Consider the following 16,475-nt stretch of genomic DNA (forward strand, 5'->3'; position numbering starts at 1 on the left):
TAAGGTGACTTTCTATGTCCTCAGGGCCCTCCCAGCCCTGACATTCTCTGTTCTAAGGGCCCTCCCGGCCCTGACCCTCTTTGCCCCAGGCCATCCTGACTGGAGCTGACGTTTCTGTGGCACTTTCAGGTGGGCAGGAAGCTCTTTCACGGGACCCTCATCCAAGCTCTGTGAGGGGCCACTCCTCCAGTGGACATGTCCCAGTGTGTTTGTTCTCTCCAATGATGCAGATTGCAATCCATCCATGCCCATCCACTCTGGGCACCCATCGACCACATGAGGTAGGTTGTACAAGTATTGTGATTGTCCCCATTTTACTGATGAAGACACAGGCTCAGAGCAGAGATTTAGCCCGGGTCACTGCTAAGGGTAGGGCCTAGGACTCAAACGCAGGACTCTCGCTGCTGCCCCGTGCCAGCCTCCCCAGGAGCCCAGAGGCTGCTCGCCTCGTGCCAAGAAGACGGACTTACCCGGGAGATGCCCACAATCTGCTCCTCGGGCACCAGGCTGACGCGCAGGAAGCAGGAATCGAAGGCGGGGTCCTCCTTCTCCAGCAGGTCCTTGCCCTGGAGCACCACCACACGCAGCATGCGTCTGCTCGTCTCATAGTGGATGCTCACCTCCACCTGGCCCAGCACAAAGTCCTGGCCGAAGTTGTTGTTCACAGAAGAGATGGAGTTGAGCGAGTCTGCAGACAGGGACTTCTTGAGGGGCCCGTAGGGGGGGAGGTCCATCTCCCGGTTCATCAGCTCCAGGGGGCCCAGCTCACTGATGCTCTCAAAAGCATCGTCCATCTTCAGGCTGCTCTTGCGGCTGGGAGACCCCCGCTCACTGGGCTTGTGGCTGCTCCAGGCCATAGTTCTCTGAGGACCAAAGGGAAAGGAAATCCATCAGATGGAGGGAAAAAGAGGGGAGGAAACAGAGCCCAAAGCCGGGGAGCAATTGCCCAATTCGATCTGGCAAGCATTTATTAAGTACCTCCTATACACCCAGCCCTGTGCTAGGCCTGGGAGGAGACAAGACCCAGGGGGTGGGGGGGAGGGGGAGGGACAAAGCCTGCCCTCCGGAAGTGGGGTCAAATCAGTCATCAAGTCATCCAACAAATGAGCAAACGCTGCTTGGAACCCCAGCTCTGCCCAAAAGCAGCTCCTGCCCTCAAGGAGCTTACATTCTAATCAGGGAGCAGCATGTAACTGAGTGGGTGCATCTAAGACAGCCTTAGAGGGAGGGTCCTAGCAGCTGGTGGTGGGGAAAGGGCCAGGAAAGCCTCCTACACAAGGCACTATTTGAACTGAATCTCAAAGGTAGCTAGGAATGCCCAGAAGCAAGGCAAGGACACAGAGCATCCCAGGGGTGCAGAACAGCCTGTGCAAAAGTGCAGGGGCGGGAGATGGAAGGGTCCTGTGGGGGAGCTCCAGGTAGGCCGTACATAGGGCATGTAGGATCCCAGGGTACGTAGAGGGCGAGAACGGGAGACAAAAAGAAAAGAAAGACCGGCAGCAAGAACAGGGCCCGGCTGTGGCGGAAAGGATTGGGGCCAAAAGAGGTGCTGCCGTTTGATTCTGGAGGCCGAAGGGCAATGCCGGGGCTCCCTGAGCACGGGAGGGACACTTTGGTAGCTGAATGGGAGTGGGGAGTGGAGTGGGGAGAAACTGAGGCAGGGAGACAATCCTCAAAGGAGGAGGCTTCTGAGCTTGCCGCCTGAGCTCCCCAGGGCTCTCAGCATTGAATGATCACAAATCACATAGGTCTTCATGGTCAAAGCAGGTACTTTCTGCTGCCTCACTCAAAGGAGCTAACGGTGTCACCTCAGATAGGGTTAGGGCAGAGATATTTAGGGGCAAGGAGACCTTTGTGGAGTCCCACCCAGAGCATGAGTGCCCCTTCTCCCAGAATGTGGGACTGACCTTGGCACAGAGGCTGGGCCTCTCCAAGCTTCTCCCCACCCTCAGGGAGGCAGTCTCCGCCCTCACCTTCTGCCTAGCTTCCGAATAGGTTACCCCGTACTTCTTCTGCAGGTACCGGTAGTCGTAGTTTGGGAATGGAGATGGAATGGGGAAGCTGCCCGATTTGCAAAGCTTCCAGAGGTTCACAGCAGCAACCCCCAGCAAGGCGAGGGCCCCGGTGATGTAGATCCCAATCTCCCAGCCGGGAGGGCTCTTAATAACTGGGAAAGAACCAGGCAATTGCTGTTAGTAGAGCCCTGGGGAGCCCGCCCATCAGAAAGCATTAATCACATGGTCCAAGCTCACATTCTAATGGGGATACACATCCATGCACGCAGGTGTTTTGGGAGCCCCCCCCCCGACCAGACAGACGAGACTTCCTGTATTTGCCTAAGTCTCTGAGTCACATCAAAATCTGATCTCGCCCTACTTCACCAACTTTATTGCCCTTTTGTGCCTTCTTCCTTGCACCTGGTGGAACAGTGGAAGGTGAGAATTAGGTGAAGAAAGACAATCTCATATTCTAAAGATTTGACAAGGACGTAAAAACACTGTCCCTCTGAATTGGACATTATTATCACAATCCTAGCCTACCAAGAATCGAAGGCGCCAGCAGCCCGGGGACAAGTTGGGCATGAGAGCAGTCTCTGGCCACAGTGAGATTCCACAGAGGAGATGAGAGTGGGAAAATTCTGCCCTAAACATGGATGTGGCTGTACAAGTGTCCACTAGACCTATCCAAAAGGCCCCCAGCTGAAGCTTCTTAGGGCACTGTGGGGGAGAGAGGACCAAGGTGGCTGAGATCAGCAGTAGACTTCAGAGAGTTTAGGGGAAAGCTGGGAATCTTCCCAGGATCCCATGACCCCCAAAACTTCCAGGAGGGACCACAAGCTCAAGAATGGTATCCTGAAGACCCAAAGAGAAGGATTCTGACCCAGAGGAGAGAGACCTCGGTAGAGGCACAGAATACCAAACCATGCCTAATCTGTCCTTGTTAGAAACACACCAAGGGGGCCAAGTCTCAGAATGAGCTAAGGCCAAGGACAGAACTAGGGACAGCCACCAAGAGGAAAGAAGAGGAAGGCACCAGCCTTGGCTAGAGGGAAGGCAGAATTATTCAAACTTTTATCTTGCTTCTGCCTAGGCAAAGTACAAAATCCCTGAGAGGGAAGGGAAACCCAAGATAAGAAGGGGTGTAATAAGAAAGCAACTTAACTGTTTTGGCTAATCAGTAAGCATTTCTGTCAGTGACAGGCCCTGTGCCCAGTGCTGGTTGTAGAATGAAAAGAGTGAAACAGGCCGTGCCCTCAGGGAGTTTCCATTCCAGTGCGGGACCCAATATGTACATGCATAAATACATACCCAATAAATTCAAGCTCGTAGAGAAGGAGGGAATGCTCTAGCAGCTCCAAGAGCCCAGGAAAGGCTTCATGGAGAAGTGAATGCTTGAGCTGAGACTCCAAAAGGGGGGGCATGATGCAGAGCTTTCCAGGCATGGGGAAGAGCCAAGACAAAGACACAAAGGTGGGAGATAGCCCACCCTGTATGTGCAACAGCTAGATCACAAGTGTGCAGAAGGGAGCATTGTGTAAGAAGACTAGAAAGGCCAGAAGAGGCCAAGTTTGAAAAGCTTCTGGAGGCAATAGGGAGCCAGGTTTACTGAGTAAGAGGGTAGTGTCTGCAGACCTACTCTTCAGAAAATTCACTTTGGCAGCTGGGGGGAGAATAAATTGGAGCAGGGAAAGGCTTGAGGCAGGGAAACCAATTAGGAGACAAAAAGAGGATCTGAGTCAGGTGCCCCAGCCCAGAGGGTACTGAAACATCCGGCCGAAGAGGTTGTCGATGAGCAGTTACTCCTGCCTGTGGTCTCTGCAAGATGGTGGAACGTCTTATCCTGTGTTCAAGAAACAACTTCAGGAGTCTGCCCTGCTCAGTCTCATCTCAGGGATTGGGTTGAGGGAGCCTGATGAAGTTGGTCTGAGGTCTCAAGGTCATACCACATCTGATTCATTCACATCGAGCAAACGCCATGACAGTCAATGGAAGGAACTGAGAAGAAGGGTTAGCTTGGATAAGAAAAACTTGGGCATTCAAACATCTGAAGGGAGGGCAGTAACAGGAGTGGTGGAGTTGGGAAAGTTGTCAAGAGGCAGAAACAAAACACTCCAGAAGTGGTTTGGGGGTCGCCTTGGGAAGGAGGGAGCTGTCCCTCATTGAGGTCTTTAAGAAGAGATTGATGGCCCCTAAGCAGGGATGTTGTGGAGGGATTCTTGTGAGGGTTGGACTTGGTGCCTCTGAATTCCTTTCCAGCCCAGCGAAGGTGAGTAGGAGAGGGGCTGCAGAACATAAATGGCAACTGCTATTCCCATTGTCAGAAGAGGAGAGGGTCGGGTTTACAAGCTCCAGGACATAGAGGTTGGCTTGAATTCCTGGTGTAATTCTGGAGCAAAGACTAAAGGAGATAGTGAGTGAATGCCTCAAAAAGGAATCAGCAGCCACAAAGAACCCACATGGCCTCATCAAGAAAGTAGAGTGTTGAGAGCTAGATGAATTTCATTCCCTATGTTGACAGTATTGCTATACCATGGAACACTGTTGCTCTAGAACATAGGTTTAGTGTTTTATACATGAGACAACTGAGGTTGAGAAAGAGGTGAAGTGGCTTCCCCAGCTGATTCTTGCAGACAGGTTGGGAAATATGTAGACTAGTTAGTAGTACCATTATGAAGGTTCCAAACTGGTTGACTGTCTGGGCACAAAGAATAGTAGTCATTAATGCGTCAAGCCCACCTTGAGGAAAGGTCTTCAGTGGAGTGTCCCAGGGCTCTGTGCTTGGCCCTGGGCTGTTCAACAGTTTAATTGAATTTAAAGTTATAGCATCATAAAGTATATAACCAACCAAAAGTGGAAGCACTGCTAACACCTCGGATGACAAAATCGGGGATCCAGAAGTATCTCAACAGCCTCAAAAGTTGGGCCAAGTCTAAGATGAAACCAGAGTTACATCTCCATTCAAAAGAATTCCTTCACAAGTACAAGATGGGGCAGGTCTAAGAAGAACAGAAGATCTGAAGGTTTTAGTCGTCTGCACGTTTCCCATGAATCAGTTGAAATGGCAGTCTGAAAAAAAGGAAACAGCCTGAAGCAACATCACCCCTAGGATTATAGATTCAGAGTTGGAATGGATGGCCTAGAGGCCATCTAGTCCAATACCCTCATTTTAGAGATGAAGCAACTGGGGCACAGAGGTGTCAGGTGATTTGCTCTAGGCAAGTTTCTGGGCCATGACTGTTAGAGCCAGGATTTGGACTCGGGTCCTGTGACTCTTAAGTTCATCAATCCTAAGGTCAGTGGTGCCAATTTCCACTGTGTTGTGTCACTAAAAACTCATAGAACTGAGCTTTCCTCCACAAAGTCCTACTCCGGTGCCTCATCGTGGCGTGGAGGTGACCCTGGGTTCTTGAAGGCTATGCCAGCCGAGCAGAAGCTCTGGCAGGTGCTACCATGCTGGAAAGACTTCAAGTATGGTCCCAGGAACAGACCAAGTCTGTGTTCTGAGGACTAGCCTAGCTAAGTGCGGAGAGGCCCATCACCAGCAGACTGGCCACCAGGTGATGGAATTTTGGCCACAGCAACCTGGAAGCAAAGAAGAATGGCCCTCAGCCCTGTGCAGTCCCTTCTTAGTCTACAGAGACGATGTCCAAATGAGCGGTAAACAAACAAACAAACAAACAAAAAAAAAGATGGAGAATGCAAGGAAGATCTGCACGTTTTCAACCATCCATAAACTTTAACTTAGGTGTTGGTGCTGTAAACGTGAACTCTGTGTCCAAGTACTAAGAAACCCAAGTTTTCAACAACCCATAAATTTTCACCTAGCTGTTGGTGCTGTAAACGTGAGCTATTTGTCCAAGTGCTAAGAATCGTGTTTGTTCAAACATCCGTAAACTCAAACTTAGGTGTTGGTGCTGTAAACGTGAGGTTCTTGTCTAGTGATCACCAAGTTGACACATTAGTAAGACTGAATCATATCAATCTTGACATTCTTGATGTAAATGCAATGAAAACAAAAAGGACGGCTCACAGGTACTCCTTAGACAGGCAGAGAAAGAAGCTGGCGAATGTGGTTTGAGCAGAGGCCACCAGCAATGTTATTTTGTCTACCCAGGGGACACTCAGTCATCTTGTGTGCAAGTGCCCATGATAAGAATTTACAAGAAGCCCACCATGAAAACAATTGCCACTGATGTACCAACATCCACTACAGAGGATGAAGAGGTGGAAAAAATTACCCAGAACTCAATAGGCCCCTCCAAATTAAATGATCATAATGTATACAATGCTCATTCACTTCAATGCAAAGGTAGGAATGGGTGAGGACAGTGAAAAATATGTTGGAATATATGAATGAGGAATAAGTAATGAGATGGGCCATATTGGACTTGTGGACTACACAGATGTTTCACCTGTGTACGTTGTAAACTCTTTCTTCAAGAAAAGAATCAGAAGGTGCTGGGCATGGTGAGCATCAAGTAATATTACCCAAAATGATTATATTTTAACAGACTGGACACCAATGTGGGAGTCGTTCCTGAATCAGCTGTTTGGATACCATCAACTGCCAACTTGTATGAGCAAAAGTCAAAATGAGTGCCAAACTAAAAAAAAAAGAAGAAAAATTAGAAAAATATAAGAAATACTGACCTATGCAAACAAGTTATTGAAGACCAAAAAAAAAATGGACAGAAGAAAATAATGATTACAATCATTTCATGTAGAAGTTTAACCAATATATTTTACCATAGCAAAAAGACCCAAATAGCAGTTAGCCTGGACCAGATGTACCCAGATGAGATATTTGTTGGAGGCAACACAATTGTATGTGGGGAAGGGGGGTGGCATTCACAAAGCATCTGAAGGAAGAAATACCAAAGCCATGGGGAAAAAAAGTCTCAGACCCTATTAGTACTTTTAAAAAAATGCAACCTGGAGAACATCAATACCTACCAACCAATATGTCTATTTTCCCATCTCTGAATGAGAATAGTCCACACATGCATCCAGGGTATCCTTAATTTTAAGGGACATTAATTAGTAGAGAACAGACAGCATTTTGCAAGCAAAAGTCTACAAAGGAGCATCTTTACCATTATTCAATTGACTGAAAGATGCCAAGAATATGAGCTCCCATTGTGCTTATTATTCAATTCTTAAAAAAAAAAAGCACTTGATTTGGTAATTTGATAATTACCTTAACAGTTATCTTTCAACAACCTGTCTCCTATCCATACATCAAAATGATTTAAGATCCCTAGAAAGATATAATAGCAGGACAAACTTGTCCTCGGGACATCGGTATCAGGCAAGGCACAAAACAAAGAGATATGCACTCAGTAAAAAAGTGTTTGCCACTGTGATGGAGGCTGAACAGGTATTCTTTATTGAAGGTAAGGTCCCCCAAGTGCTTCTTTTTAAATATGACATTGTGTTGATAGCATCAACCCCTAGAACATTGCAGAGCCTCCTGAATGAGATCTGTGACCACTTAAGGAGTTTGGTTTGACCATCTACACAAGACTAACCAAGTGGATGAAGAATGCCTATAATTCTGATTATGGCTTGCAACTAGATAAACTATAGAGCTTGTCCATCAATATATATATATATACACATACATGCATACATACATATATACATACATATATAAATATAGATATAGATATAGATATAGACATAATCTTAGATAAATACTACAAATGGATGGTGAGTTTGACCCAGAATTAAATATGAGGAGAGCAGGCTGGATTGTTGTTGGGAAATTGCAAAGCTCCCTTAATGACCCCAAACTTCTCCCTGGGACAAAGGCCTATCTTTTTAATGACCAATATTCCACTGGTGTTATGTGGCTGTGAGTCACAGAACTCTACAGCCTCTAAAAAAAATTAAAAACGAGGACCACTCAGAGGGCCATGGAGAGGTGCACGGTGGTTGTAACCAGGCTGTAGCATCTGACGTTTAAGGAACTTCAGAGAAAAACAGGAAGAAGGGATGTCATCAAGGAGAATTGTGATCCAAAAAGAAGGTGCAGCCTGGTTACATGACAAGAGAAGAGGGATCACTGAGGATCAGCCCGTGTACCCCACTGGTGTCCTCATGATGTCAGGAGAAAGCAAGGAAGGTCCCCAGCATGTTGAGTGGACTTAAAAGGATAACATGGACAAGAGCTGCACAGGGTAGGGAGATGAGAGATGAGTTGCCATCTGCATTGTTGGAGGAGACATCCAGCAATGAAATCACAGATCCCGAAGATGGATTCATGCTTCAAGGTTTACAAAGCGCTTTCCTCACCACCCTGAAAGCCAGCAGGTGACTGCTGAGCTGCCATCAGTGACATATTAAAATCTTGGAGAACAGGGCAGATACTGCAGGACTGGGGAAGAAGGAAGAAGAGAGAGTGTGCGTCAGGAGGCCAGTGAGCTTGACTGTGCTTCGTGGGAAAATTCTAAAGGCAGGGCTAGTGTCCCATCTAGCAAAGGAGATGGTTCCATCATGAATAGGTTCTACCAGGTTCACTGGATTTCCTTTTCTGACAGGGCTATTAAGCTACTGAATCAGATAGAATTTACCTACATTTTAGCAAAGCATTTGATACAGTATCTCCTACTACTCTTGTGGAAATGTTGGAGAGGTGAGGGGTAGACAGGAGTAGAGTCTGAACAGCTGGAAACAGAGGAGTGTGAACAGTTCGTTGACCACCTCCAGTGGAGTGCCCCAGGGATCTGTGCTTGGCCTGGGCTGTTTCCCATATTTGGATAAAGACATGCTTATCAAAACTGCAGATGACACAAAGCTAGAAGAGTTATTATACTCATTGGTAGAATCTGGAATCCACAAAAAAAAAAAAATTATGACCCACTAGAGCATGGGGCTGAGTCAGATAAAATGAAATGTCTTAGGGATAAATGTCAAGACCAAAACACTGGGGTTTAAAAAATCAATTTCACTAGGATGAGATGGGAAGAGCAGGGGCAAGGTTAGACCAAATTATCGATTTGAAAAGAACCTCAGCATCCATACCCTAAAATAAGTCTCCACAAAGACACCCCAAACCGGTGTCCACCTACCTTTGCTGAAAAATCCTTGTAAGCAAGGACCCTGCCACCTCTTGGAAGTAGTCATTTGAAAAAAGAAATGTGGGTGTTTTAGTAGCTTGCAAACTCCAGAGGAGTCTTCAACGTGATGTGGTGCCAGAAAAGTTAAAGTAATTTTGGGCTGTATTAAGAGGGGCGTGGTCCTAGAACATGTGTTCTGCTAGGGTTGCCCCATATCGTAGGATCATTGGAAGCAATAGCTATGTTTAGCCTGGTTAGAAGACTAAAGAGGGTCAGGAGAGCCTTCTGGGAGTTATCTCTCCAGCTGAGGAACAGAAAACACAATGGCCCTAGCACGCAGAACCAAGAGCAGTGTGGGGAAGGGGCCAAGAGGCCATCGGTGCCAGAGAGCAAGATGAGCTTTCTGATAACTGGAGTTGTCCCAGATAGCGTAGTGGGTCCCCCAGATTGGGGGTCTTTAAATGAAAGGTAGATATCTATTTGTCATGATTTCAAATTAAAATCTTCTCACTAGGGTTTGGACTAGGTAATCGTTTAGTCAGTCCACAAACAAGCATTTATGAAGTGCTTGGTTTGTGCTGGGTGGTGGGACAGAAATACCAAAAGTCTTCCCTCAAGGAGCCCACATCTTCCTAGATCTCCTCTGAGGTTCCTCTTCTAGCTAGCTATGTGACCTGGGGAAGACTGGCATCACCTCTCTGGGTCCCAGTTTTCCCAGCTATAAAATAAGGATAAAAATACTTACCCTGCCCCACTTAGGGAGCTGCTGTAAAGAAAGCCAGCCATCAAGAACTATGGAGATGTGAGCTCTTCCTGGGTCAGGATGGGTCAAAAAAACTAGCCACCCCACCCCACCCCACCCCACTCAGTTCTCTCACCCCTCCCAAGCAGGTGAGGCTCTCCAGGGAGGAGGTTCAGTGGACAGACACCCCCCCCCAGTGACCCTAAGGCCAAGGTGCAGAAGGCTCCGCCCAAGAAGGCTGGTGACCCAGATGGAGATGATTGGTCCTCAGCAGTCCAGGGGGAGGGGCACTCCCACACCTGGCTTGTCATCCTCCCCCCCTCCCCAGAAAAGACTGGCAGGGAGATGGGCCGTCCCCATCTCCCTCAGCTCTGCTCCTGAGTGTAGGTGGCAGGACGTGGTGGGCAGCAGGACGACCAATCAGGGAGCTCCCTGACTCGGAGCTGGAGATGATTCAGCTGCCTTCCCAGCACCTTGCCCAGCCAAGGGGATGGCTGAGGGTGATGGCACAGACCCCACCCCCACCCACCCAGAGGAGGCTGTGTGTAAGCAGGGACTAGGAGCCTTGGTCTCGTATGTGGGCTAGGGACAAAGAAATGCTCATGGGGGAGGTGGGAAGGATCGGGAGTATTCTGAATGGGAGCCTCCCAGGGAAAACATAACTTTGGTGAATCAGAAAAATTGTCTGACTAGAGCAGAGCCCCGGGCTGAGTCCAGAGGCCTGGCTGCTGCTCATCTGAACCCACTGGATGATTTTGGGCCACGCCTCCTCCCCTTGGGCCTGCAGTCAGCCCCCCTCCCAGTAGACAGGTGTTGTGAGGGTCGAGTCAGTGCATTTCACCAAACCTTTATTGAGGGAAAGTGCTAGACATGGGAGAGACAGAGCTATGAAGGACACCATCCCTGCCCTCCCAGAGCTTCCACTCTACTGACCACATGGCTGAGTGTACCCACGCTCTGAGCAGCCATTGAGTGCCGGGCGCATGTGGAGCGTTCTTAATTGGTCTAACTCACCGGCACGTGTGGAGTGTTCTTATTGGTCTAACTCACCGCTAAGATGGTATTCAGTTACGTCCACAGCCATGTCCCCCGAGATCTGGAAAGGAAACCCAGAGGCAGAAGTGATCAGGCAGGACAGGGGACTGGGCATTGCCAGCCCTTGCTTCTGAGTGATGGTCCCCAGAGAGCTGCCAAACCTACCTTTGAGATACATCACAGGTCCAGAGCCCCCCAAAAGTGTCACAAAAACAAAAACATCTTACAGGGAGTGTCCAGCCAGGAAGATGTCCCCTTCCCTAAGACGCCCACCGTGGGCGTACCCTCCCTACCCTTTCCCTCGGCCTGCCTGGCTCCACCCCCTCATAGGGCACTCAGCATAGACCTCCTTCCACAGCAAACATCTGAAAACTCAACCCCCATCGATTATGTTAACTCCCGCTACGTCCAGAAATGTGCTAGGCTCTGGGGGAGAGACAAACTTGCATAAGACAGGTCCCATCTGCATGGCAGTCACCATTTAGGAGAGGGACGTGAAAAGTAACTCTGAGACCAAGTGACGCGGGAGGAGAACCCCTCCAGTTCTTGCCACGGACCGGAGCCTGGGCTCCCAACTAGACTGAGCAGGGCCTGCCTTCCTGTCCTCGTCCCCATCCCGGGAGCAGCGGCAGGCACTGCGGTGAGGCCCTGGGCCCAGCCCAGGCAGCCGAGGCCCTTGGCCCTCCGAGGCAGCCCCGCTTCTAAGACCAGAAGCCAGCGTCCTGGAGTCGAGTCCTGCTGTGTGACCCTAGGCAGGTTACTGAAAGTCTCTGAGTGTGTTTTCTCACTAGAAGGGAAACATCATACTTGTACATCCTCTCTCATAGGAGGAAAAGCGTTTTGGAAACCGTGAAGCTGTATTAATGTGCCTTATAATTGTTGTTATTGTCAGTTGTTGTCTTTGCCATCATCAGAGCATCGTTTTTTGTCTGTTTGAATAGAGAAGGATTTTCGGTGGCGCTCGGCCGCTACCAGGGCCCTAAGCAAAACGGCAAAGTAAGAGACTTCTCTTTCCTTTTTGTTCTGCTCTTTTATTGTTTTCTTCTAACCTTAGTCCTCATTAACCAAATAAGCATCCAAGAAAAACAAGCATCATAAAAATAATTAGGCAAAAACATATAAGCACCAATCACATCTTTGTTTTCAAAACGTGTATGTTAACCTAAAAAAGAAAAAATAAAAAAAAAATTATCCAGCCTGCAATTCTGCCTTCTCTGGTGTGGTATTTTCAGATGTTGGTTATGTCCTCACCTCATACCTCAGGGTGAGTGAAAGGAGAATGCACTAAAGCCCTCTTCTACAACACCCAGTGTCCTCAGGGCCCCTCCAGCCAGCCAGAGTCCTTGATTCCCTCCCCCTGGCCACTGGGCTTCCCAGCTAACCTCTCCTGCCTCCCTTAGCCTCGGTCAAAACTCTCTTCCCTGTTGAGGCAGCGCAGTGTTAGAGCATGAGATTGGGGGTCAGAGAACCGGGATCCAAATCCTGGCTCGGTTCCTTAATAGCTTGGGAAAGTCCACTCCTTGGGCCTCAGTTTCCCATCTATAAAATGAGGGAGTTGGACAAGAACAAGAGTTCTCGTCCAAGATAAGAATTCTCATCTAAGGTTCCAAAACAATGCCACCAATGTGAATCTTAATTATAACTCTGCCCTTGGGATCCTGACAGAGTATGGAATGACAAACACCCTTCTCTGGGACCATATTTTACATAGGATTTGAAAAAGCGTCTACCTAACCAAGGCCTCTTCCATCCTATAGAAAGCACTTTGGGGCATTTGGGAGTTCATACATAAATCTCCGGGCCAAAAATTCTACCAAGGTATAGGTTGGGATCCCCCATCTTTGAAGATATCTACAATTCCCATTGGCAGTAAATCCTGGGAAATTGTCAACTGGTGTAATTGGCAGACTGGAAATATTCTGACTAAGAAGGAGGTGACTGATAGGTTTCATTGTCCGAGGGATATTTGCATTTTGAAAGAAGAGCCTGGGGGCAGCTGGATGGCCTTGGGAAGCCTTGGGACTCCAAGCACTGGCCTTGGAGTCAGGAGGACCTGAGTTCAAATCCAGCCTCAGACACTTGATACTTCCTAGCTGTGTGACCCTAGGCAAGTCACTTAACCCCAATTGCCTCACCAGAAATAAATAAATAAATAAAAAAGAGCCTGAAGAACCAAATGAATCCCTTGTGGGCGAGGGAGGGGTGAGGATTGGTGCTCTTCCTCAATGCTCTTTACTCAGAGAATTCACGATCTCAAATATTTCTTGGTATTGGGCCCTCACACACTGGAGAGTGTGGGGTGGCATCCTGAGAATATTGCAGTCTCTAAACTTGGCAATGTGAATGAGAGAGAAAGTGTGCCCACCTCCCTGCTTCCACAGTCCTGCCATCCCTCTACCTGGATCCCCTTCACCTTCACCTATAGGCTTAATCTAGGCTTGGCCTCAGGGACTTGACTTTGGGGAACCTCAGTTTCCTTAACTGTACAATGGGATCAATACCTTCCCTGTTTCCCCCAGGATGGTTCTATCTCTAGGAGACAAGGGGCTCAAAAACCTGGGATAAGTAGATCACATCAGAGGATTTAGAGATCATTTAGGCCAACCTCCTCATTTTACAGGTGAGGAAACGGAGGTACAGAGAAGGGAAGAGTTCTGTCTGTGAAGGGCTAGTCACTGTGGATGGGGCTTGAACCCAGGACCTGCGAGTATAAACCCCATGATCTTCCCACCACCCCAGGTGTCTTCTGCAAATACCGAGCATCATTTTTATTATGATTTGACCCCAGGGCAGCTTTGACTAATCCAAGGGCTATAAATCCTGGGCCTTTGGGTTCCTCCTGCATGAGGAGATTGGTGGAAGGAATCATGGTTTGGGGATAACAACCTGTCCCTTCTTAGCATCTTATCCTTTGGGGGCAGGAATAGAGGCAGAGAAAATCCTCAGACCACTGCGGGGGGGGGGGGGGGGGGGGCCCCGGGGGGGGGGAGCAGGGGGGCCGGGGGGGGAAGGGGGGGGGGGGGGGGTCCCCCCCCCCCCCCCCCCCCGCTTCCCACTGTGTCGTGGGAAGGGCCTAACCTCTTCCCTTCTCCTTCCTACTGGTCATTTCTTGTCGCCTCTCATAAAGATGACTTCAGCATTTGGCCTCCCTCTGGTGTCCTGAAGCCCTGCCAGGGTGGGCAGCTCTGCTCCTGGCCCCTAGACAAAGTGCTGATTCTCCTTCCTCCCTTTTGACAGAGAAGATTTGCTCCCACAGTGATCCCCCCTGGGTCAGGGGGCCCTCAACATCTTCTGTCCTCCAGCCAATCTCATAGCAGCTCAATTCTATTCTAAAAACTTCCTGAGAGGAGAGAAACACAGTCCCCACTGTCAAGAGGCTTATAATCTAGCAGGGAATCAGAGGACCTGGGTTCTAATCCTGGTGCAGCCCTTTACTAGCTGACGCTACATCTGTCTCTCCCTCTAAAATGAGAGGGTGGAACCACATGCCTTCCTGTGTCTTCTTGCTCTCAAGCCCCACTTGGAGGTAATTCAGGCCCTCGAGACGCCTCCAAGCCTTCCACAGCAGGTCCCCAGTAGACCTAACCTCTCCTTCTCCCCTCTCCCCACCCCCCCATCCAAACTTACCTGACCAGTGGCCCAGGCTCCATCATCTTTCCGGGGACAGCGAGTCAGTCTGATGGATGAATCTATGTTATTTCAATAGCTAGGGGATCCATGTGTAACCTCTCTACAGGTGGTAACATTTGCATCTTTAACAGAGGCCTTCCCCCAAAGGTAGGGAGGTTAAGCAGGCCGAGGGAAGGGCACGTTCTGGTGCAGGGATGTGATTAACCATGCATGTGGGTGAGTTTGTAGGAGGCAGATATTGCAAGTATCCCCATTTTACAGAGGAGGAAACTGAGGCTCAGGCAAAGGGAGTGACCTACCCAGGGTCACACAGTTGCCTCTTAGGAACAGCTTTGGCTTACAACCTCATTTTGCGTTCTGATTTGTGGTCCAGACTCCTTATACCAAGGGGACATCCTAAGCTTGGTTCAGCCCATTTTAGGGAGGGGACCCTTCTCCTATTTAGAGAAGCCAAGGGGAAGAGCCAATTCACCCCAAACTGGAGGACGGAACACTGCCCTCCCCAAGACTGTGAAATAAGTAGACTTTGTCCTAATCATCTCTGGAAACTGCCACCTACCCCTGCCCCCACTCTGGTAACTTCCTCCTCCCTATCAAATCCTGCTTTTGAGAAGAGTCCTGACTCCAGTCATTTATTAGAATTCTAGGAGGGCCCTGAGAATAGAACACATAATGTCAAAATGGGAAGGGACTTGAGATCTAGCCCAACCCTTGAATTGTACAGATGAGGAAACTGAGGCCAGATAAAAGAAACATCTGGCTAATGGTTCCACAGGAGAGCCTGGGTGCTTTCCCATCCCACCCCCTCTGCCATCTGGCTCCCCCCTGAGGAGTGAGTCCCTGGGGATCTAGCCCAGTTTCTCCCACTCCTAGGGCATCCCTGGCCCAGGCCCAGCTGGCTCGCAATGCGGCCTCTGCTGCAGAGAGAATCATTCATCAGGAGGCTGCTATCCCAGCCCATGTCATACATTTGCATCTCCCTCCCTCACCAGCTCTGCAGGTGAGCACAGGGAAGGCGGCCGCTGTGGGGGGAGGGGGGGAGCTGCTCCAGAAAGCACTGACGAGATCGGTGCCTGCATATGCTGGACAGCTGCCGATGATTTCGGGCCCCCCGGTGGGTTTGGGGACTTGTGGGGGAGGGAAATCTTTTCTGAGACTTTCTTTTGTCACCCAGCCAAGGAAGACATTAATCCTAAAGGTCCCTCAAGCAAATTCTCCATTTCAGAGAGAGCGTGGCATGATTGGTCAAGTGCTTGGTGCCAGGATCCTGCCTGAGCTTAAATCCTGGACTAGACATGGAATTGCTGTCTGACCTTGGGCGAGCCTCAGTTTTCTTCTTTGTAAAATAGGGATGGCAGTACTCACACTACGATCCTACCGAAAAGCAGAGTAATACAGTAAGCAGAACCCTGCACTTGGCACCAAGAAGACCTGGGTTAATATTCCCCCTCAGACACTTCCTAGCTGTGAGACCCCAGGCAAGTCTCTCAACCTCTGTGTGCCTCAGTTATCCCCTTTGTAAAATGAAAGGATTGGGCTCTAAGGTGCCTTCTAGGTCCAGATCTCTAACTCAGACTGCTGAAAGGATGAGGACCTCATCCTCCTTGGATGGTGCAGAATAGAAAGCCCAGTCCAACCCTGTCCTTGAAGACCCCCCCTTCCCAGGGGCTCCATCCAACAGAACAGTGAAGATCCTTTCTGTGGTTTCTAAAACATCTCTCCCGTCCCTTCCAGCACCTGAATTGGATGTTGGGGGGGGCAAGGAACCAAGAATCCCCCAATGGTTCCAGAGCACCCCTAGATGCCAGGCCTCCTTGGGAAATGGGCTCTGCCCCCAAGATCTGGGAGTGGGCTTGGCACCAGAAGGTCTGCAGAGAGCCCACAATGGAATTCTGGGGAATTGCCAGGCACCTCCAAGTCCAATGGCTCCAGAAGGGGCGCTGGTGATGGAGGAAGAGGTTTGCAGGGAATGGCTGGAAAGCATTCAGAGCCCTCTCAGGACTGTCTAAA

At 49.3% G+C, this 16,475-nt stretch overlaps 1 protein-coding gene across 1 annotated transcript in view; it reads right to left on the bottom strand.

The window, feature by feature from the left end:
* Positions 1 to 2,582, bottom strand: part of SYT12 (synaptotagmin 12) — a 15,225-nt gene extending 12,643 nt beyond the window's left edge. Inside the window, exons 1-3 of the mRNA XM_027856118.1 lie at positions 2,541 to 2,582; positions 1,974 to 2,189; positions 471 to 863 (exon numbers count right to left, since the gene is read on the bottom strand). Of these exons, the coding sequence (XP_027711919.1) occupies positions 471 to 863; positions 1,974 to 2,189; positions 2,541 to 2,582 (651 nt within the window). The remainder of the gene's footprint in view (positions 1 to 470; positions 864 to 1,973; positions 2,190 to 2,540) is intronic.
* Between the last annotated feature and the right edge of the window lie 13,893 nt (positions 2,583 to 16,475).

Source organism: Vombatus ursinus, unplaced genomic scaffold, assembly GCF_900497805.2.
Source record: "Vombatus ursinus unplaced genomic scaffold, bare-nosed wombat genome assembly UNPS02011369.1, whole genome shotgun sequence".
Classification (NCBI taxonomy): domain Eukaryota; kingdom Metazoa; phylum Chordata; class Mammalia; order Diprotodontia; family Vombatidae; genus Vombatus; species Vombatus ursinus.